General features: G+C 36.2%; 1 protein-coding gene across 3 annotated transcripts in view; it reads right to left on the bottom strand.

The window, feature by feature from the left end:
• Positions 1-4512: 4512 nt before the first annotated feature.
• Positions 4513-25062, bottom strand: part of PPM1B (protein phosphatase, Mg2+/Mn2+ dependent 1B) — a 59788-nt gene continuing 39238 nt past the window's right edge. For 2 of the 3 annotated variants that reach the window (XM_033055651.2, XM_033055650.2), the window contains exons 3-7: positions 23493-24356; positions 21543-21660; positions 15676-15787; positions 13886-13943; positions 6295-8185 (exon numbers count right to left, since the gene is read on the bottom strand). In XM_033055651.2, coding sequence (XP_032911542.1) covers positions 7901-8185; positions 13886-13943; positions 15676-15787; positions 21543-21660; positions 23493-24338 — 1419 coding nt within the window. In that variant the 5' untranslated portion in view covers positions 24339-24356 and the 3' untranslated portion in view covers positions 6295-7900. Of the gene's footprint in view, positions 8186-13885; positions 13944-15675; positions 15788-21542; positions 21661-23492; positions 24357-25062 lie in introns of all 3 variants that reach the window. The other variant, XM_033055652.1, reaches the window with a different exon arrangement.

Raw genomic sequence — 25062 nt, 5'->3', positions numbered from 1 at the left:
ACAATACCCATTTGGTACATATTTTTCTCTTTTCCTTTAATTTAATTCAAAATCTTTTATTTAAGGCAGTTCAAAGCATAGGGGTTACTAAAATCTTATCAGAAATCACATCTTAAAGATATAACTTTGTTGGGTTTTGGTGGGTTTTTTCGATTCACAGAAACAGCACTTGAAATACGGAAACGGCATGTAAAGAAGTTGCTGCAATTACTCCTGTCTTTGGACCTCTGGGTTTTTAAAATAAATAGTGTGAAGTTAAATGCAATAACCATAATCTCTGAAGCAGCAGCATGGAACTTCCTACATATTTTTAAGGCAAGGACAAGCAGGAATGATGAATGTAAAATGTATTTCACCATTTTAAAATTTCACAGCCAGCATAATGTAAAAAGTACTAAGAGCAGAGACTGAGAAGTTCTTGTAAAGCACAACACTTCCAAACACTGTGACACTGTTTATGTTAGCAGAGTATTTCCAAAAGCTATCTCCTTCAAAGTAAATACAGATTTATTGGAGCTGGAAAAAGTATTTTGGTTTCATTTCATGTATTTTCTGCTCCCAGAGTTGAAATATTATTATTTAAAACACACTAGGAAAACATATCTGCTTTACATATCCAGGCCAAAATCCTTTTTGTACTATTAAAAATTAGATGAATTTATGAAGATGACCATCGGATAAAGGATTAAAAAAAACCAAACCACTCACATCAACCAGTTTCCCCTAGTAACAACAAATTAAATTATTTGAAGATTAGGCAGGTATCCAACCTGCCAAACAAAATAAAAACAATATTTATAGAATTAATTTGATAGGAATCATGTTAAGCTTCCTTACAAAAATACTGGGAAATATTATTCTCTTCATTAATGCAATTTAAAAATGCATTTCACTTCAAAGTTAAAATCCATTTACTTCTAAGTTTCCAACTAACTTCTAAATGTAGTATATTTATTAATGTACATTTCACTCTCCAAAGTAGCAGCTAAAATGCATCAGTATAGAATGGTGCATTTTCACCACAGTTTCTCTTTTCGCACATTTTTTAAAAAGATAATTCAGGGATTTTTTTAGAAAATAGAACAGCCTTTCAATGAAGGTAACATACACAAATATTTTTGGTTCTTTTTATTACTCCTGGACACTAACTTCCAAGAATAGTGTTTTATCTCACAAGAGAGAATTTTCCTTCTATGAACTTCTGTCCAATTTCTTTCACTTAAGCTTTGCAACTCTTTCAAAATGATAAAGGCAAAACACATTTGGTTATTTTCTGACAGAACCTTGCAAATAAGTTCTCTGAACAACATTTGTTCAAAAATATCCCCTATCTACAAAACATATTCCAAAAGCCACCCGAAAAAGGCCAGAATAATCAATATTTCTATATTTAAAGATTAGACGAACTTCCAACATCACCTCAGGGGTCTCATGAATTTGATTCCAGCTTTTTAAAGGTCAAGGGCAGGGTCCTTACAATGTTAAACACTACTGCACCACACACTCAATTTCCCCACAACTCACCTTAGATTCCAGAAGTTTGAGAAAGCAGAAAACCAGGTCAAAGTTACTTCTGAAGCAGACTTCACATAACAGGAAAAATTATATCCAACGAGACTGTTTGAATTAGTTGCCACAAGTCTTTAGAATGTGTATTCATTCCTACTACAGAGTTCTTCGTCCGTTACTGGGAAGGGTAACTGCTTTCAGAGAAAGATTACCCAACAGATGGAAAACGTCCATTTTTTTTCTCCTATCAGCCCATCCCCATGACCTGAACCCTTATCAGTCTTTGTTAGGTTAAAAAGCAGGTGCTGATGCAATCATTAGTTGATGTTAATTCAGCCACTATCTCAGCAATCATTAATCAACACAGCAAGGACTTTTTCTCTGAAAATTCCCAGTCAAGCTGCACATAGACAAATAAGGAAAGTCAAGAGCAGAATGAGAAGGAAGATCTCAGTAATACCAGCCAGTCTTTAAATCCAGACATCACAGCAAAGAAGAACTTTTAAGATTTTTGAAGAAGGAAATGTAAAGTCTTTGGGAGAATACAACCTTTCAGACATACAAGGAGCTAAGCACAGCAGCGCTGGTGAAGTGACAGAGTGACGGATAGAAAAATGAGAGATGAGCATCAACAGTGACGTGAACACACACAGGAGGCACAGTCATGCCAAAATTCAAAAGTTGCTCATGTTTTGATCAACAGAGAAGCAGCCAGGTACAAACATGAGATAGCACAAACCAAGCAGAGCTACATCAGGTCTGTACAGCAACAGCCCAAACACACACAGGCAGGGCAAATTCATACTGGCACACAGAGAAAACTGTTTACAAAGACATGAGAGGTGGAGCCCCAGCTGCATAAACTGCATGCTTACCTGGACTAGACTGCATAAATTCAGTGACTTTGGGTCCTTTCTTGTGGTTTTGTTAACTTGCCTTCATCTCTGGGAGTATCCCATGGAGTTGCTTACCTGCATCAGTGCAGCTCCCTCCAACTTCATTTTCAGTTTAGAGCTAAAAGAGAACTATAAAGACCCAAAAGCAACAAGCCTTCAGACAATCCTCAAGCCAACAAACTGAAAATTAGTTGATAATTAAAAACCACTTGGCATTGAGGCATTTATTTTGCCATTATAGGCCTATACCTAATGATAGGCAGCACTGCTTTTAGCTTCATCTTCCAAAGGAAATAGTTGCCTACTACAGTTTGGTTCAATGCTGTAACTAATCTCAAGTTCCTATTGCTTTTCATTTCCACTGAAAGTACCAAAGAAAAATGACTGGTTTTCTGGGTCTAATTTTACCTTTTAAGATTTAAGCCAGTGATTATGGCTGACAGGATACAAAAGCTCAGAGATGAAGTGGCTAACTGTATTTCACTTTACAGATGATAGCAAGAAACTACCTAGCCACTAACAGCCAGTCTCTGATGTGCTAAAAGAATCAACAACTTAACAGTTTGTTTGGTTTTGTGGTTTTGGCTTTTTTTTGTTGTTGCTTTTGTGTTTTGATTTGGTTTTGGCTTTTTTTTAAACCACCCAAATAGCAACAGCATCAGATTCACATTTAGGGCCATGAAAAATAAGGATATTTTGGCCAAGACTTGCAAAGGTTTGCATACAGGCTCAAACAACCACACCAAAATACAGCTCATTAAGAGGAGACTGTCACAGTAGTTAACCCCTAATATGAGACTTCTGAGGTCGAAGTGACATCACTTATATTTGCATTTACTTCATTACCCCCTTTTCCATTTAATATGTTAATGAGGAGCAGTTAAAGCAGATCTTTATTTTGCTCAGAGAGCAGATTTGAGAACTGACATGGACTACTTTGCCTCTCTTACAGGAGAAGTCATAAAAATTAAATCAAGCCGAATTTGACACAACAGAAAGACCCCGGAGGAACTTCCCACTCTCAGTGCTCTACATAAGTATCTTTGTGTTAGTTACCACGTGGCAACAAAAGTAAGACAATGTAACTTTAAAATGTTGACAAGTTATGGCAAATACATGAACAAATTTCATCATCCATTCAGATTTCTCACACTAAGAACACAAAGTCAACAAGGAAAATTTTTCCCAGGCTGCTGAAATCTACACAGTATTTTGATTAAACTAAAAACATGACTAGAATTCATAACCAAGTGGATGAATGAATGGCAAGTAGTGATAACTTAAGAGGAAAAAAGCTGTCCTGATTTACATTTTGATGTAGCTGTGCAAGCTATTATCTTTTTCTTTGAAAAATCTGTGTGCATGCTTCATTTAGATACAAGGAAGCATAAACCCTTGTACTTGAGGGAGATTATCCACTTAATATAAAAAATCTACACAAAGAAATGTTCATGGGACTGGAACCCATGGAGTACCAGAAGTCTCACTAGTGGAATAAGGCATTAAAACTGTAGCTCATGAAGAAAGCATGCAGGGGTTATGACGTACAAACAAATCCAACAAGAAAGTTAAAGTTACAGATTCTTAAACTCAAAAATCTTCAGGTTGCTTGTAAAGATGTCCATTCAGCAACACTAACTATTCAGGCAAATTATTAAAACTACTGAAAAACTACATTAGTAAGTTGGGAAAAAAGATCTGCAAAAGTTCTAACATGAAAATATTAACATCAGAGAAAATTCTATTCAAAACTGTGCAACAGTGAAATGTCATAGGTTTAAGCTCAGATCTTTAAGACAAGAAAAATTACCAAAAAGTCAAGTTTAATCTGAATTCTTAGTCTTTATATTAATGCTCTCCCACAGCTGGACTGAGACTTCAGCTGAACTTGTCCTCGGAGCACTAAATGTTGTTTGCTCTTTCCTTACCCCCACAGTGAAGCCCACTTTGAGACTTGTGCTTTTCTGAGAGGAAGGGGCACATCTGCTACAGAACAATCAGAAATCCATAAACTAAGAGACCTCATATATCTTACTGGGTTATCTTTTCATACGGAAAAGTTGCATTCTCTTAGCAAGTCCTTCCCAAGAAAATAGAAAGCATGTCACACTGTTTTAGCAATCCTTTATTGAAGATAACAAGTTGGTTATGTTCACTGTATTGTATGAAACATCACAATATCATACTGGGAAGGTACTATCAGTACAGGGTTGGACCAGAGCGGACAGTCTGAACAATAAACCATTTTGCATTCTTCATTCCCTATCTTTTAACAACCCCAAAAAAACCAGTAAAGGGACAAATACCTGTTAACATCATCATTTAAAACACTTTAACTTACAAGGCTAAAATCTAATGAATAAATAAAATATATTGTGGCAATAATCCTCTCTAGACAAAAAAAAAAAAGAAAAAAAAAGAAAAAAAAATCAGATACACAGTGAATCAAAATGACTGGAAAAGCTGGCCTTCGGCATCAGTATGAAAGAGCGTGTGGTTTTTACAGACTCACCATGGGGATAAAGTTACAGAAAAATACCATGAATTTAATTTCACACAAAACCAGTTGATGACTGTCATTAGCTTAAAACTACACACAAGGGCAATTACATCCTCGCTGAAACACAGTTTAAACAAATAGGAAAATGTTTACAAGGCATCCACAGCATGTAAATCATGTACAGATGGATACATTCATTGTTTCCCCTCCCCAATAGCTTTTATTTTAGATAAATACTTTACTCTTCCCCATTTTCAGCATTTACTGGACTCATTACATGCACAACTCAAAGAAGTCAGAAAAAAAGTCAAGGTTATTGCAAAAATAGAATTAAACTAAGAATCTTCAAGTACCTTACATGACAGCCACTCTGTACCATGCCCATTGCTTATAAAATGAAAGGTCATTGAACCCATGAAAATATCTCTAATATTTTCTTAATTTAAAATAGATAATTTTAAGTGTATTTATAGTAATCTCAAAGTGATAATTTGAACTTTGAAAATAATGCAAACAATTAAAAATTATACCCATATTACACAAGACTTCTGTCTGTATCTTAAGCTGAAAAAAATCAAAAAACTATAGAAAACCACATATAGAACAAAAAAATAATCACAATTTACATTATAATAAAGGCAAATCTTCAGCATTTTTAAAAAAACCTGCAGCTGTGAGAGATGTCAAAGCAAGTCACTACTAACTATAAATTCACCAGTTTGGTTTTTTAAAAAAGATTTTCTCTAGCAAGAGTTGAAGGGTGTGTTGTACACATGCGTAAAATTCTTACTGGTTTTAGATGCCTAGAATCTTCATATATTATTGCCAAATACACTTATCTTCAAGCAAGCAGTAGGCAACGTATCACAATTTGGACACCGCAGGGAAACCTAACGGTCTGGTAATACAGGTAAAACTGGAAAATTAAGGAAAAAAAATACACATCTGATAGCGTATTGCCCAATTGAAATTACTTCCAAGCCACAGAGCTGCAAAGCCTTCCAACTCGGTAAAGTGAAATAAGAAACGTCTCAAAAAATTACTTGTACTCTCTCTCATGCTTGTGTGTTGCATGTTTCATTTAGCCACAGTGTATCTTCAGAGCACACCTACAATCCCGTGCACCTCAGGTACATACACCGATCTGCTGAGAGAATATTCCTTCCTTCCTTCTTTTTTAGGGCCAAAGTTCATTACAGATGTAACAGTATGCCTGAGGCTGGTAAAAATACTGTAGTACAGGCAATGCTAAGAGTGGCAATATCAGAAAACACAAAAATGAACAAATCATGGAAAATTCTAATATCTTTCTGCCCATTTCACAAAATGTTGGAAATCCACCAGAATTTTTCCCTTGTATTGAAGAAATCAGATTTAAAAGTTTTTTTCCCCCTTTCAGAACCAAAAGCATTTTAGCAGATTTGTAAGGCTACCACGGATCTTCTAGATCTCCAGAACCCTACAGGAAAAGAAGAGGAGAAATATTACTACTCACCAATACAAATGAATACATTTTGTTTCAGTTTGGATTTCAGTGGCATAATTAAGAAGAATACGAGCGAAAGACAAAACATTTTCCTTGTTTTCCATACCTGCCCACTTCCACACACAAATACTTCCTGTGTGTCAACATCAAGATGGAATTCACTTTCATAAAACATGAATCCAGTAAAGCTCTTATAACAGAATGATTTAAAACCAAGATTAACCTAAAGTTTTACTAAATCACAATTATCAATACATACCACATCTGTGGACTACAAAACAGAAAAAAGCTCTACAAAATACTAAAGAACTCAGTTTCTCAGGTATTCCTGGTCCAAAATAAATTCCCACAGGGTCACATTCATTAAGGCAGTGAAATTTATACCTATTTTGAACAATTATATTTTTCTGCAAGTGTTGTTAAAAACTGACAACTGACACAAGACTTCCACATTTCACTTATTAGCATGAGCTACCACGACTGAAAAGTCCCAGTATTATCACCGAGCTACCCAAATGGATGTACATCTACGTGTTGTACCCCAAGAGACAAAGAAAAGATCTTGCAGAAGGCAAACTTCAGAAGAATAGTTTATTCATTTATATGGCTGATGTTTAGCTTGAACCTGAGAAATGTTGCCCAAATACAGGATGAATGCTTCAAACCCAAAATTACTCAAAGCTTTGTAGAAATGAATAACACCATGAGTTCACATCAGAAGCTATGAAAAGTTTCAAGTCATGTCTGAATCACAGCACTTCAAATAAAGTTTATTACTCACTTAAAAGAGTCAATATGCATACAGATATTATTCCACAGCATATTTTTATTTTCATTTGATCACAAATTATTGTAACTTGACACTAGGTACTAAATTTAAGTACATTTTCATTTCTGGATATATGCTATGCTACAACCTGAGAAGTAATAATACCATTGTCTAGAAAATCAGTATTTACGATGAACGCTGTATACAATTTAAACTGAAAAAATTCAAACATTTCATAAGTGACAACCTAAAATGTGACAGCTTTTGTAATTTAGCTGTAATAGAAACCATGAACAAACCAGACACAAACATGCAGTACTCAATGCTGGGAAAAAAACCTGAAGAATTTGTGCAATTCAATTAAATTGCACAAAAGATACAACTAAGATGTAAATTACTTTACGATGAGCAAACATATACCATAAAAATTATTATTTAATAATGTTCTCCAAAGAAAAAGCTTTAAAATGCCTTTTTGTGTACTCCTGTTGTTGGTGACACAGGATTTGAAAAAAGAAAATCAAAATCTCAAATGGGAAGTTACATGTTGCTACCCAGCTTGGGATGCAATTGCTGTAACATCCCACGGTAGCTGCAGGCAGGTAAGGAAGTAAGAGCTGTGTCTAAACAATCCGTACACATAGCTAGAGTGAAGCCAAGCAGTCTCGCAGGCCGGCAGCGCCCAGGCAGCGCGGTGAGCGCAGTGCGGCGGCGGTGAAGCGCAGCGCTCTCTCTCGGTGTCAGGCGTGCTGCTGGCCGCTCTGGTCGCTGCCCGCGGCCGGGCGCCGTGCCGCTGCCGCTGTCGGTGCGGGGCCGGCGCGGGCCGGCTCCGGTTCGGGCTGGGGCTCGGGCTCGCTGCCCGCGGGGTCCTGCGGCGGGCCCGGGCCCTGGAGCTGCGCCAGGCGGTACCCGGCCAGCATCTCCTCCAGCAGGTGGCGGTAGTTGCCCCTGTGATTAATCCGCATCTGCCTCAGCGCCTCCACCAACCTCCCCTGCGGTCCGCCTTCCTCGGCCGCGCCGGGCTCCTTCGGTTGAGATTCAACACCCCAAAAAGATCAGCAGTTAAACTAAAAGGTTCTCTAACCACATTAAAAAAAACCCAAAAAAACCAAAAACCCAAAAAAACCTATCTTTTTTTTTTTTTTTCAAACTGAGAAAACATCTATTTGAACGTAAAACACCTTATTAGCAACATACAACTTAGAATAATGTATTTCATGTTCATCCTTGTAAACAACAATTTAAGAAATGTTAACTATGAAACCAGCATTTTTAATAATTTCAAGTCATTCTGGGCCAAAGCACCTCCTCCCAATTAACTCCATCTTTATTTCAAATGTCTTTGATAAATACTTTGATGATACTCCCCAACAACTTTGGTCACTTATCAATGGAAAATATTAAAAATTTAAGCTTCTTTAGCCACCAGGTCAATATATTTAATTGTGAATTTCTGCACAGCCAGTAGCAGCATAGTGCTATGAAAAAACTCCGAACAGATAACTCTGCTGATAGCAGTTTAGTTGAAGGATTACATCAAAATAAACATTCAGTGTTTTAGTGACCACTCTGATTTTTGCATGCATGATGCTGCCAGAAAAGAAGCAAGCAGCTACTCATGAGCACAAGCAATGCTGATATTTGAACAACGTAAGCCACACCTTTGGGCAGACTACGTATTGCCTAGAAAAATTAGCAGGGAGAACAGTTACTTAATGTCAAACCTAAGAACCTACAGCACAAAATCAGAGTACTGAGTGCTGGTTAAGGAATGGAAGTCTCCTCAGCAAATGACCTGCTTGGTTACAAGCATTCAGGTGAAAAACATGTTGTGTTCTTTGGTGACGGACTTGCACATCTGCTACAGTGCTTTGACACTATTACTATGTATTTTCACTTTCAAGTGCTAAAGCAGTACTGTTGCTTTAAGGAAACAGTACATTTTAAATTATTAATATCTACCAATTTATCAATCTAGAGAAATGAAACTCTAGAAGCTGGCAGATTTTCAAGACATTAGAAGCACAATCCAGACTGCCTTTTATCCATGCTGATCTCATTTTATTGTCATGTAGTCCAAAAGCTTCCTAACTACAAGAACTGCTGTCATTCATTTACAAGCTTAATAGCAGTATTGAGAAAATACCTTGGGATCAGTAAGATTTTGCATGCTCTATGTAACATTGCTGGAATAAATGCCCCAAGACTGATTAGCACAGTCCAAGCTAAAATGGGGACAATTTTACCACAAAAGTGAGTATTATTGCATTTAATGGCATTCCTCTAAGTTTAATGTGTTCAGGAAGTAAGAGACATACTTTCACAGTGGTTTGCTGGTCTTAGCAAAGAGATGTTTTGACTCCCATGTACTAGCATTTTCATATTCAAATATGAAAATATTCAAGAAAATATTCAAGACTTAAATAGTCTCTTCTCTTCAACAGCACAGTGAGGAGAAGCAAGATAAATGAGATAGTTTTAACATATGAAATGGAACTGCTTTAATACCTTATAAGCACAATGTTAGTGAAAACCCAGGGCACCAAGAAGAGGCTACAGATGATGTATCCTGTTTCTTGGTTTGACAAAGAAAAAAACACTGAGTTATATATGTACCTAGCTAATATTAAACACTGCAACAGAGATGAAGACTTCCAGTTTTTTAAAATTCAGAGAACATATAAATCCCGTATTTTGTCTTCTCCATCAGTTCTGCTCTGAGGTTGACATTAGCACACATACACCCTGAAATTTCCACATTTCACAATACTGAGATCTTTAAATATTCCTTCGGCAGACTGAAGTGAATAATTTTGCTCCATGCAACATAGAAGAGTAAAAGCAATAAGCAATATAATAGCAGCCCTGAGGCTCCTAAGCAATTCAAATGCTGGTAGGAGTTGAATTAGCAATGCTGTTAGCGTTTGATATTCAAACTCACATCCTACATGGCATTGCACCCTATTTTACAGCAGGCTATTTCCTGCTTCCCTTGTGTCCCTCAGTTCTAACAGATAAGAAACCCCACAGACAGTAGGACAGAAACTGCCTCTACATATCATACACTACATAGGCAGATTTCTCATTAATGATGCGTGTCTAGAACAGGCCCCTGAAAACTTGTGTTACTGCGCAAGGTAGCATGTCTTCCCTTCACATTCCAATTCAACTGAAGTGCTACTGACCATAAAACCAATAATAAATTAGTGCTACCTATATTCAACATGAGCATTCACAATCTTTACAGAAATTTTGTGCTACTAAATTACATGTATGAAAAGGGCTGCTATATATTTAAGACTGGATTTATGATGTTGAGAGAATGGTGTAAGAGTTATGTCCATTTACATTTTATGTGTAGCAGCCCTTAACGGCATATGGTTTGATTCAGTCAACTGCCAGAGTGTATTATTAGTAAAAACAAGACAGAAACATAATTGATTTCAAGTAAGATGCTCAAAGGCAGCTTTAAGCAAATGCCACTGGAACTATTAACACAGCCACTGTAATTTCAAGACTGTTCCTTGTGTTTAAGGATATATACATAGAGTGAAGTAGTCTGATTGGATAGTAGTCTCGTTGTCTTAAGAACACATAAAAAAACTAAAATGGTCAGAGAAGTAGAGGCACAGAGAAAGAGTAGAACTTTAACACAGGAAGTAGAACCACTCTTCAGTAGTATTGTAACATCACAGTGCTAACCATTATTCAGCAATGAATACATTCTTTTAAATTCCCTTTAAACATCTGAAAACATCAGGCCCCAATACATAACACATTGGTAAAGATGTTCATTGCGACCGCAGCGCAAGGCTCTCTCCAGCCCTGGATTTATAGACTTATAAAATACTTGTAATCTGCTGAGATTCCTAGCAGAAAAAACTTAGGACTGCTATACTCTCAAGCCAGACTAACGATCTCTGAATACTGCTGTAGTAAGGATTTTTTTTATTTCTCAGACTCCTGCTCTGTATGACATCTCAAAAAAAAGAAAAAATTAAGTGCAATACTACCTGAAATATTTACAGTGTTGAGTAAAACAAAGTTAACTTAGAAAGAGATATAATCAAGGTTTTAATTTATATGCTAAGAACTAACTTGCAAAGGTATAATGATGCAGTTCACAGGAACTCATGGTAACTACTTTAAAACTGTTAAATGCTAAAATGTATAGTCTTTAGAAGGAAGCCATATTCTCAATTGCCAAAGTTAATCTGATTGTTTGCGTTGCTGTTTGTGTGGTTTGGAGGGGGTTTCTTTAGTCATTTGCATTAATATTTTAGCAACTAACTACATTATTATTTTGCCATGATAAAAATTGCTCTTGCCTTATATACAACTATCAGATGAAAGATGACTGCCACAGGCAGAGTCTTCAGTCAGTAAAAGAAGTACTCTGCACAACTCCCACAGACACGGGTGCACTGTTAACTACACATGGGGAAGGATGCTCAGGTGCAAGTCAAGTGTACCTTTGTGCTCTGCACACTCAGCATCCATGTCTCTAGCACCTAATTCATCATATGAACATCTGCTCTTGCCTCATGCTAGCTTAAACAGGAGCATCATTGGCCAGATTTCCATTTCACTTGGCAATGTCATCATTGGGATATACTGTATATTTCCTTCCTACCTTTGCTTACTGAACAGCTTCCTTCCCTTTACAACTCTGGACACTACAGTACCCGGTTGAGAAGGCTACAAGATCACCACACATACACCTGAAACTGAGTAAGACCAGCAAGGAAGTTGTGTTTTTATCATCCCAGAGATGAGGCCCACTAGATTCATCCACTTCAAGGACATTAAGATAACTTGCTGGGAACATAGAAACAGGAATTGTATCCTTCACCAAGGGGGAGTTTCTCCTCTCAACTGCTCTGGGCCAGTATCACATAGGGTGAAAAGAACAAAGGTGCTGACTGGCAAATTTGCTATCACAAAATCAAACTAGAATTTAAACCACTGTTATTTAAAACACATATTTGAGGTTTGCACTTCTATAGCAACGTAAGAAAAATTTAAGAAGCAGACCGCAGTCTACTGTTCACATCTCTTTTTAGAGAAACCAAATTAAAAGCCAAACCAACTACTCAGGGATTTTAATGGCAAGAAAGGTAAAAGCTGTTAATGGTATATTCTTTTACGAGCAAAATGCATATTTAGGTTAGCTACCCGATTTTATTAAATTAAAATGGCTGATGCACCTGAAAGAAGCAGAAAGACAAACAGATGCTTACTGCATATTAGAACTTTCAGCAAACTTACAGGGCTATTGAGAAGTAAATCTAGACTTAGAAGAGGTGCATCATAAATGCAAGTATGGCATGTAACATTTTTAAAACGTAACTATTAGACAAATTTTCAGTTCTTTTTCCTTAAAATATCAATTACTTTGTAAAACCTATGCTGTTTTAATTTTTAAATAAGCCACATATATCAGTAACTTTTCCCAAAAAAAGCAGGGAAAGTTCTGGTTAAATGCAAAAAGTAGTAGCAGGCTGATAGAGGTGCAGTTTCCTGAAGGACTAAAGAAGCCAAAGAGGAAAATTTTGTGTATCTTAGTTTGGGGTACTGTTGCAGAATTTCTTCAAAGTGAAATTGAAAAGGTATATCCTATCACTTTCAAACTAGACAAAGGAACAAATAATAAAAAAATTAAGAATTTAAGAGATTTCTTCTCCATTTGTACACTAACAGAATAGGGGCCCCTTCCATCCACACAAGATTTCTAACTGAAGATAAATCAAATATAGGCAGTTAAGAGAAGAGGACAATGGGAAAGACACAGTAACAATTGTGGTGAGACTGTATTTACTATCTCAAGGTGCACAACTGATAATTTCAAGGTATTTCAAGTGCAACACCGTTCATTGTAATAACTACCTGACTGAGGGCCTTGTAGCCATCTCAGAAGAAAAAAAAACATTACACAGGATTTACTAGAATAGAAATGGTACTTTCACAAAGCAGTTCACAAACTGTACAGGAAATGACAACTTGTACAAGCACTGATGTTTTTTATCAGTTCTTCTGTTTTCCACAGTTTTTAAACAAACTTAACCACAATTGATAGAAACACCAGTTATTACTTACACTAATATTAAGAGCTACCTAATAATCAGGTTTAGAGGCACAATAAACTGTATTTCAACATACTATTTAAAATTAAACTTTGCAGGAAATGGGAAGAAGAATGTAAGCCATTTTAGAAATCATAACTGAAGTAATCTAAAATTACTTTTCCTTAGACCAGTAGAGATGGGACATGAAAAGATAGTTTAAATGCTATGAAAATAGTCAATATTAGTCCTGTAATCTTTTATATTCAGTGTACCAAGGTCTTCTTACAGAAGACAACAGGAAGTGCATTTGTCCCCTCTTGTACTACATTTCTGGACAGCAGACATAACAGTTAAGTAATGGATTTGCTGACAACTAATTTTCTATAATTATAATCTGCAGTTTAGAAAAACACTGCACTGTTGCATCACAGGTTTGGCTGACAAAGTGGTAGTCATTTAGATGTTTAAAAAGTCTTTCAGAATTGGGTGTCAGTTTTTTGTCTTTTAGAGGAAGAACTTGAAGGTGAAAACTAGCAGTATGTTACAATATGTATTTCTATTTCTAATACTTTATTCCTAGTGATGAACACTTTTGCTTAATGTATGACAACTTTGATGTTCACATTAAAAAGAGATGTAGCAATCAAAATGGGAACTTACCCCCTCATTGTCTCTGTGTGGATTCAGCCTAGTATACACATTTTCAATAATATTACGCCTAAAAAAAGAAGTTTGAAAAAAAATTCAGCAAAACAAAGGATTTTAAAACACTGAGAAAAGTTTGATCAGAGCAAGCATTTTGAAGTGTTAAAGTCATTTTTCTTTTAATCTGCCTTTTAAAAAGATGAAACTCACTCTGTGTCTTTACTCACTTTCAATAAGAATTTGGGGATCTAGCAGCTGGTCAAGATTTGTAAAGACTGAGCAAAGGAAAAACATTTTCTTACCTTACCCTCTCCATGGTCCACCTCTTTTTATAGCTGTATACTCAGATTTTGTCAAGAGTAACATTTAAACCTATATTTTGCTTGCTATAAAAAATTCTTCAAGTATGCTGGTTTTCTTGCCTTATTTCTAGATGTGAAACTTAGAGGACAGTTCAGTTTTTTCACTATCTTTATTACATATACATAGGTTACAACTTGCCTATAAAATTTTGAAGTGTGCTTAGGACAAAGATTTTAAGTTACACAGTACGTCGATTTGGGTTGTGCAGTGGCATTTCTTCTAAGACTTCCATTAATTTCCTGCAAATAAAATGAACTTACATACATTGCTGCCTGCTTTTGTCCCAAGTTTGGAGGCCAAGAAAAATTTACTTAATACTGCATAATATGCTCTTGAAAGAAACTGCAGGTACACCCCTGAAGTCAGGGGACTTTAAAAGCCAAGATGAAGAGAAAGGTACCAAAATGCAAATTTTGAACCAAGTCCATGAAAAATGTAACCTGGATCACAACAAATTAAAACAGAATTTATATGTTGAGGGTCCAGAATAGTGCAGCAGTACATGATGTAGTTATTAATGAGCAAAACAAACAAAACACAGCAGTTGGGAGGGGCACCAAAAACAGGCACACCAAAATTTCTCTGAATGCCTGGAATGCACACAAGTGGACAAAAAGGCCCAGAATGTACAGATACTTCCAAGGCTAGAAAGATACAATCATGGCAAACAGTGCTCATTAACAAGTACATGCAATGAAAATAGATGCACACACACAAATAGGCTCAGAGGACAGGACTTCATATTTTGTAAAACATAAATATTCCAGAAACAACATGCTCTATGACAGGGAACAATAAGAACTGCTACTATCTGGGGAATTCCAGATTAGCAATTGTTTATGCAATCCTAAATTTTTTTCATTAAAATCCTTAAGTTATAGGTTGCTAGAACATCACCACAGGGCTCCCTAGAAACGCAATGTAACTTCTGAAGGTTTATTCCTGTTAAGTTTTAAGATACATATTCTATTTCAGTATTCTCAGTTATCTACCATTCAGTTTCAGATTAAACAAATAAAAACAATTTTCTTAAGAGAATATTTACTGAGCAAGTAAGTACTGTTCCAAACTTAGAATGGACATTAAATGGTTGGGAAAACATGACATGAGGAAAACTGATCTCTGATATTTTGGTATTCACATTGTTTGATAGCTCTTAATAAATGTAAAGAAGTAAAAAGCAAAGAAAACATATTTTTGCTTTCTGAAATGGCCATATGGAAATAATAAATTAATATATTATGTACCAGAATATGGCTATGTGTTTCCTCTTTACCATTCTGGAATGGGAACAGTGACACAAATGTTTATATACTGCAAAAGGTAAACTAGCTTCAAATATAAAAAAATTTGAGTATTGCTATTACAGTAAGAAAACTTTAAAACATTGATATGAGTGTCAGTGAATTTAACAGTTTAAGAAATTCAAGTTCTGTACTCACTTGCCAGCTAAACCACCTCCTGGTGGTAAATTAGGGATATTCTCTGCAGTTAAAATACGAATAACATGAGCAAGATCAGGCATTCCTTCTTCACCCGATTTTTCCATAATTTCTAATTTAAAAACACAAGAAATCCTGAATTAATATCACCCATTGGCCAAGACACTGAAATGTAAGACATTATCACTTTTTAACAGAGGCATTATGAAAAAGTTAGATGTAAACAGGCAAACAATCTTTACATTTTAGGTTAACAGTCTTTGCATGGTGGAACAGAGTTTAAATTCATAGTCAGTCTTTCCAGTATGCACCAAACCTTACTAAGAGAAATTCAGAAGCAGACTGTGAACTGAATGAAATACCCTGGAGATAGCAGCCTGTTCTCTCTGAAAAAGACAGCAGCTGGGAGTCTGTTTCAGTTAGCTTCCCCTTGCAGTGCAACATGTTCCATGCCATTAAGCCAGTGCTTCCCCAGGATTCTGTAAAGCTCCATCCTGAGTAACACCTTGTATCCTCAAAGGTCTGAATCTCCAGTGCATAAACACTCTGACCACCATGCAATCAAGAAGATATATAATGGATAGATAATAATATTAGCACTCAAGTGGCCAAAACAGAATACGGAACTGATGAGGAATAATTATAAATACTTATTTTAATAATTTAAAATTATATTCCATTTTCAAAGCTGACATACAACACAAGTCAAGTCTAGTGCATGGCAAAAAACTGCCAGAACTGAAGTAAATCTTCACATATTCTCTTTCATGAGGGTTGCTGTTAAGATGAATGTGTGCTATTTGTGTATACACTCACGCAGGTGTAATGCTACCAGTTTCCAGTCATCAGCCTCTACTCATTCAACAGCTACCACGGCATAAAAAGGTTTGGAGTTGTATGCACAAGTCTTCTATTTTCAAGAGAGGATATTTATTCTGAAAATCAACTAAATTAAGGAATGAAGTGCTATTTCCTGTAGACACTATTCTAATTAAAAATCTCTTTAAGAAGAATTAAGAGTGAATCCTCTCAAGTATCATTCTAAAAAAATTGACAGTCATTCTGTATCTTGCCTACTATCCAAACATAAGAAACAAACAATTTAATTTTCTTATAATTGATTATATTCTGGATGTCTGACTTGGAGCCTGCAATTTGTGAGTATCTTAAGTTAATAGAAAAGCACACCACCTTCCTACCTCAAACCCTTCATCCCAAGTTCCCTAGTATTTAAACCTTTCTTGATGTCTATACTTACCTAGGAAATTAGGGATATTCATGCTTCTCTTAGGACTACTAAGATCAACAGTGCTTGGCAAGGTACTCATCCACTTTGTTTTGAGGGACTACAGATCTGCCTCATGCAATCGCCAATTTTAAGCCCCAATTTTAAGCCAGCACCATACAATCTTTGCAAAGAACAAGATACGTGCTCTACTACTAGAAGTGATTAAAATTTTAAGACTGTTCCATGAAACTTGATGTGCATTATCATCCATCATTCATTAAGGATGAATCATGGTTAGCAAAGGAAATGACAGTTGAGTAAGTATGCCTGAATCTTTGGATTTTGATCACTTCTTCCACACATACTCAGACAAATTAGCCACAACTCCTCTTATAAATTGCATCCTTTCATACAGTTCTACTTGGTTAGAAGTAATTGTACTACTATAGTATAATTTTGCTGAGACACATTTGACAGGAAACGTTTCTTATTGATATATATATTTTATACCAAGAGCACATCTGTTTCTGTACATAGGAAAAGTAGACAAATAGCAAGAATTAATAAGAAAACCTACAAAAGCAAGCAATTTCTAAATATTTCTTGCAAGCATAAGGGTTTTATACCTTTTTAAAAAGCCAATGAATGCAATCACAGCTAAAGACTGGAATATATTTCTTGGTACTAGAAACATATACATTTATACTACAAAATAACTTCCCAGGGAGTGCTGAACTGAACCATGAGCATCTTCTCTCCATTTCTAGAAGTTGACACATCAAGAATTCTTGATAAACTAATCATTATCTTTTTCTTTTCCTGGTATTAGAGTAATTTTATCTAGAATCTGTCCTCTCTCTTAAAAAAAACCCCAGCTTCCTAATAGAAAATCGAGAATAAAGCAAATGAGTAAGCACGACCCATTGTCATTACACATCAGTTAGCGGATAACACTGTGGATTTGCTTGACAAAGGCCACCAGAGAAAGAAACCAAATGTTTTCAGAAACAGATTTATGGGCATTTACAAAGTTTCTAACTTAATCTCTGTGATGTTAAGAATAACCCTACAGTTAGTTTTGCATTGCTAATATAATTCAGATACTTAAAAGAATAATTCCTGATACTATTAGGTAAGTATATTCATCAAAGTCCTCCACAGAGTCTACTACTTGACCTCTAAAACACTTTTTCACTAAAAGCCTAACACTTTACTCAGAGATAGGCATTCTGAAAATTCAGACAACATTTTACTTCAGTTTTATATAATGCAGGTCCCCATCCAGACAGCATTACAAGTTCTCCATGTTCTAGCACCTCCTTTCATGCCCAGCTATCAGATTATGACAGATCACTTTTATATGGTATATATTCTACATATTTAAAATGCATTATCCAACTCAGGGGATTAACTGAGTATTTACCAGTAAGACTGTTTAAGCCTACACAGATCATGTATCACTATTTATGATTTGTGGAGTTAGTGGGGTTTTTTGGGGTTTTGTGGAGTTCTGTGCTTTGTCTGTTATTAACTGCAATTCTGATATACCCTTTCAAATAAGCTAAAACATATTAGGGAACTGAACTGACTTCTGTGTTTAGTTTTCTCTTTGTGGGACAAAACTTTCGGTCTCTGAAAACAGAGAGTAGAAAAGTAGTATTTGCAGGGGGCAAAAACAAAAGAGTGACCTAGCATAACCTCACAATTGCCCAAAACACCTGTGGAAAGTGCGCCATCCATGGCAGTGGTGTGTTGGAACTAGATGATTTTTAAGGTCCCTTCCAACCCAAACCAGTCTGTAACTCTGTGATTGTGCTTGGGAAATGGACCAGTTAAATGACTCAAACCAGAAGCAGGGCTGTGCTCAGAGTCATAAATGACTCAGGCACAAGCTTAACCTCATTAAGTATGTCAGGATACTCTACAAGCGGCAGCTTTGGAATGCAGTTATCCACATTCTGTCAACCTCAAAACCCAAACTAGCAACAAAGCATTGGGATATAGTTCTTCCACTGGAAATCTCTGTAAACAATGACTTGCTGAGTTTGCTTTTAATCACTCTGTTAAAATAAAAAAATATCTCTTGGTATCAAGACAATAATTCTCTTTTAAGAGCTCTGAAAAGATCTTAAGGGAACTACTAACTCAACTCATTATACAAACATACAAAATCTCAGCATTCCACTTACAAATGCACAAAGACAGTACAAATGTTACATATACAAGTACTAAACTGCTTTTAGACATTTTTTTTTACTTTCTAAAAATCTAACAAAAACATGCCTTCAACACTGCTTTTCTCCTGGAGCCAGAGCTTAAAATGCCCAAGTATAGTAGTGAAAAAATCCTGCTGCCTAAAAGGTTTGATGGGTTTGTACCGTCAGCCTGAAATTTAAGGTCCACAAGAGAACAGAAACAGAACAGTGTGTATTCATTAAGAACAAACACCAGAGATCTAACTAAAATTGCTTCAGAGAGTCCCAAAGGATTTTACAGTAAGTTCTAATGTTGCCCTGATTTATATTAGTCACTTAGTGAAAGAGGAGGGTAACCAAGAGAATTCATAGTTCACATTTTTGACAACATCTATCTCTGCAGCTTGGTAGCTCCAAGACAACCATATTTTTTTCAGAATGTTTTTACTACAAGCATAAATATAACTTACTGGCTATCAGCCAACAACATGCAACTTGTGAGCTGTTAACTCATTAACAATTCTTTTTAAAATGTTGTTCTTGTTAATTTGTGTTCAAACACCATTATCTGCTTTTTGAAAGGAATAGTCTGCCTGTAGAAAGGTATCTTAAACAAATCCATATTATCCATGTCACAACATATCTACCAGGCGTTATGTTTTTAGAGTCAAAGACAGTTTAAACCTTTCAGGCACAACTCTTTTATGCATTGTTTTCTACACTAAGTTAAAATATTAATACAAAACTGATTAAGGCAGTTATCTTAACCAAAAAGAAACTTCCCCTTCCAAAATTCTGACCAACTCCAACACTTGAGATGATATTCTTGCCCCCATGGGTTTTCTTAAAGTCAAAAGTATTCCTGTTCACTACTTAAACCTTTAAATCAGATACTGTTTTTAAAAATTCCAACATATTTCTAAATTTTCCTCATGCTGCTTAGTGGTTTCAAACATTTGGCTAAGGCTTTTATCCTTTGTGGACTAAAAATATTCAAGGCACATGCGTAAGGTAAACTGCAGTCCCACAACTATTTTTCCTTTTAATTAAGGAGACTGTGTCAAAATTACATTTCACAGAATTTACGAATACAAAAATTTGTTTAAAATCAGATAGATACTTCAAGTTCTTTTGAAGTCTGTTTCATTTTTCTCCACTCCTCATTGGATTTTCTCAAATATGCTGTCATTTCTTGCTAAATACTTGCCTTTTAAAGGCCTTGAACTCTGTCCAATTAGCAAAACACAGAATGACACAGGGAACTCAAGCAGGGAAAAAAAAAACAAGAGCTGAAGCAACAGAAGTTCAAGCTTTGGAGCAATTAATTTCTCTGAAGCACTTAAGCTAAACAATCATTTTTGAGTTATATTTGGAATAACCCCACACCGGTTTGGACTACAAACTTTCATCTATTTTTCTGGAGTATGCATAATTTAGTTAAATGTGATAACAGAGCTAAACATAATCAGTTAATAGATTAGTTAATCCAGACACTCTGATCACAAGTTACTTTGACAGCTTTTCTATTAATCTTTACATTCACTTATAAAAGCGATTAAATCCACTGCAGTTCCATGTATTTTTCACCTATTTGCTATCAGAGCAGCCACCAAGAAGCTGGGAATATTAACCTTAACCACTGTGCACACCTGACCGCTGCCAGTGAAGGCAACTGCTCCTGGCTCCCTCCCAGAACCTATTAACAGTTCATGTACTCTACTCTGACACAGAAGATAACAGGTATTTATCTTAACTAGTGTCATCTAGGAAGTCTGGGATGTAAGCCAAATTCCAAGAAACAGGCCTCCAGTTGGCATTTGAAGTGACCACTGGAGCTCTCTAATCTCAACAGAAATTACAATATACAACCCATTTCAATTGAGATTTCATTTACACAACAGGAAAAAACACCACACACAAGAGCTGTGTGTTCAGAAAGAACTCGTACTTGAAGACTGTCATACATATACATTAAAATTTAGGGTGCCGACATCAACTATCTAGATTACTGGGACATTAAAACCCAGTACAGCTTTTTCCTTCTGTCAAAAACTTGCACAGAAAAGGGGAAGGAACAGTACAAACATCCCTTTTAATATTTCATAAGCAGGACATCAGCAAGATCACAATTTACTGAGCTGATACAACACTTCAAGGTCGGTAGTTGCACTTTAACCTATGAAGATATCAGTAAAAACTTAAAGTTCACATTAAGAAAACGTTTGCAGAATGCCAGGATAAACCAAGCACATGGCCTAAAACATTCTTCCTGACATACAAAAGTTCCGAGTTACAACCGGGCACGAATTTAACTCAGCATAAAGTGGCATAATGTCTTCCATGGCTTGTTTTCATGCTCAAGATAGTTCTGACACTAAATGTGCTCACCATCACAATCAAACTGTGATTTATTCACTATCTAGTGAACTAAGTGGATTTCTTACCTTCAACCCGTGATTCCAAGTACTTATCCAACTCTGCATCTTTTTTCACTGCCTCCTCTGAGACTTTAGGAGCATTTGGAAAACAAACTAATACAATACTCATGTTATCACGACTCCCCTAAGTGACAAAGAAGAAAAAGAAGTCAGTATCTTTAGTCTTACTTTTCATCTTTCTACTCTAACTACATTTGTACTTTTTCCAAATACAGTATTACAGATAAACCTGGAAAAAAAAGATAACCTGAAAAAATTCTGTATTGTCATCACTAAGAACCTCTCTGTGTCCCAACTACACCCTTCACTAGAATTAATTCGACTGATTTTGACTGTATATTCTTAGTATTGAAGTCTGAATAATTAATGGACTTAGTTACATGTCAACAACTTAAAAATAGCATCAATGAAACAGGTCAGAAATTAGGTAGCTGTGTAACATTACCTTAAGCCAAATGGAAAAACAACTGCTGCTAAATGAAATGCAGAATACTTCCCTATACTATTAGAATAGCTTAGCTAAAGCAGCTAATTTATTTTTAGTTGCAGGGCATTCATGTAAGCTATTACATGCACTACGTATCAGAATGCACCTGTGTCACACAGCACCTTGAAGCAAGTATAAAATATAAACAGCTTTCTTAGATACTAATTTTAATGCCAATTATTCACTAGCATACTCTGATACTATTCTCCTGCTCATATTTAATTTTCAAAATTTTAATTCACAACCAAATTTAAAACCACAATTCTAATTCTATTACAAGGGGATCCAGCAGAATCATAATTTAAACTACTGGTTTGAAAATCAAATCTTAATTTTACATTTTCTTGTGGAGAATATTAAGTGCCATTAGTCACTGCATACTGTTGCTGTGTAAACCCAAGCTAGTGGATAGTTCTAATCACCTATCAGAACAAATCCTCTCCTGAAGCAATTAAGAATTTGACATGAGAATTAATTTTTTCAGAAACACTGCTCAGGACTTAGCCTACATTCCTTTTTCTACCAAGTATATGACGCCACCTATCACTTTGTATTATGTGATACAATCCACAGCCTGAAGACATAATACAACATTCTAATATCGTTACAGAGATCCAGGATCTGACTTGGGAAAATAAACACATGATCAATGCTCAGTTTTACTGGAATTACCACAGAGTGACCATCCTTTAACAAGGTTGGTTGAGTTCTTGATCAGCAAAGCAACTTAAATAAATTTAAACAGCATTTAAACTCTGGCATATGCTGGAATACAACCCTACCCTACAACCTGTTTTTCCTATCTCTGGAAAAAACACACAACTTACCCTTTAGAGTTACAGTTTTGAATTTTAGTATTTTCCTCAAAATTGCACGTTTAGTCTGAGGCCTAACAAAGGAACTCTGTACTAGCAGGAGTTGCACTTTTCAGGGAATGTTGGAAATGGATCCCTATTTAACATATGTAGACAAGCCACTAGTTGCTCCAAATTAAATTTGAGGAGTGGAAGCAAGTTCAGTTGCAAAGGTGGTGTTACTCCATCTAAGCCACAACGAGCTGAAGGCACAGGCGACAGACAAACACCGCCTTGAAGAGGGGATGGTGCCAACGCTGGTTTTGCACAAAGGATACAAATACTACCCATCTTCAAAGAACAAAAAAACCCACAAAGTACTTCGCTCAAAATAGTTTAATTTTACAAATTTTGTATTTAGAATCGAAGTTTAGAGCTGCAACTATACGCAAGCATTACTTGGGGGAAAAAACCAGCCTTTATTCTTGCAATTACTATCACCTTTCCAAGCATATAGGGTGAGGTGTATATTCTTCAGCAAGGATATACAGTCAAATGGGTACAGAACTTTGAGGATAAGAAGTTGGAGAAGGGGAACAGTAGGCCAAGAACAGCTGTTAGCACTATACCCATCTAACCAGAAGATACAGCTATTTGGAGAAAACAGTTACATACCTTATGTAAACAAGTGTCCACTACCCAATTGCACACTGTTTCCAGGTCATCTGATACTTCAAGTCTAGACTTTACAAATTCACAGAGCTCTTCATTGCTCATTACATCCCAGATTCCATCACAAGCCAGGATGATGAACTCATCTTCTTCTGCCCTTAAAATTTCACACACCTCAGGCTCTGGAGAAACAAGTTGTTCTGTAGGGCCTTTACCATCAACACATTTGTAGTCATAGTCCCCCAGAGCTCGTGAAACTGCCAATGAACCATTAACACGCTGAATCATTACACTGCCTCCTGCATTCTGGATTCGCTCTTTCTCCCTCGGGTTGCAAGGTTTGTGATCCTGTGTTGAGAAACAGACTTGTCCATTCCTATAGAGAACAGCACGTGAATCACCACAGTTGATAAAGTATACATGCTCAGGTGAAATCATAACTCCCACTGCTGTTGAGCCACTTCTGTCCATGCCATTTCTGAGGTCTGCAAAATTGCGCATATACTCATCAATTTTCAAAAAGCCAGTTCTGATTCCACTCTTGACATTTTCCACTGAAGGTTCAAGAGCAGATCCAGGTTTTTCTGTTGCCCTAAAGTCTTCATTGTTAGTGATGTGTTCTAGTAAGTGTGTGGAGCAGTAATTTGCAACACGAGATCCCGCGTGACCATCGTACACAGCAAAAAAGGACCAGTCCTCTAAGCCATGGGGAATACCTACAACAGCTGTGTGAGCATCTTCCATTTCCACTCTCCATCCCTGCATACTGCTGAGGCCGTAACGCAAGCCATTCCCTGCACCATGAGCATTATGTTTTTCAGTTTTTGGTTTATCCAAAAATGCACCCATGTTTATGCAATATTGTATCTGGAAAACAGAGAAAAGAAGTCTTATTTATAAAACCATCATTCCACGTAAGTTTTGTTGTCCGCTTCCTGTGTTTCTTCTTTGTAAAACAAGTGATAAAGCATGCACACATGCAAATTTAACAACTATATCGGAGGAAAAAAATAATTAATATATGACATGAATGAAGTGTGAATTTACAAACCTCTGTTTGCATTTCTAGTGTTTTTTTTGTTGGGGTGCTTTTTTGAAGAGCTACTTCACCAAAATTAAACAAATTTCCATACGAAGGCAGAATAGTACACATACCTTTGCAGCCCTGCTGATTTTGTCATCCTCTGCAGAGACTAATTTATGATGGAAAACCATCAACTATATCACTCCTAGTTTCTTTCCAGTTGTACTGTGGCATGAAGAAAATCAATTCATGTTCACAAATAAGAACAGACTGGTCTCACGAGCTTTGCCTGTACCACACTACTTCTGTATTCTTGTAAGGCATGGCAAAAGTGACCATAGGGAAACACAGATCATCAGCCAAAGGAACCAAGGCAGTAATTCCCACTTAAATACAAGAAAACCTCTCCCAGCAATCTTTCAACAAATTATACTTAGCTCTGCATAAAACAACATTTCAGTCTTTACTATAGAATCATAGATTGTTTTGGACTGGAAAATTTAAAGATCATCTTCTTCCAAGCTCCCTTGCCATGGAATGGAAACCTTC

The sequence above is a fragment of the Catharus ustulatus genome, chromosome 3 (genome assembly GCF_009819885.2).
Source record: "Catharus ustulatus isolate bCatUst1 chromosome 3, bCatUst1.pri.v2, whole genome shotgun sequence".
Classification (NCBI taxonomy): Eukaryota; Metazoa; Chordata; class Aves; order Passeriformes; family Turdidae; genus Catharus; species Catharus ustulatus.
The sequence above is the reverse complement of the archived record's forward strand: the minus strand, read 5'-3'. Positions and strand labels throughout refer to the sequence as shown.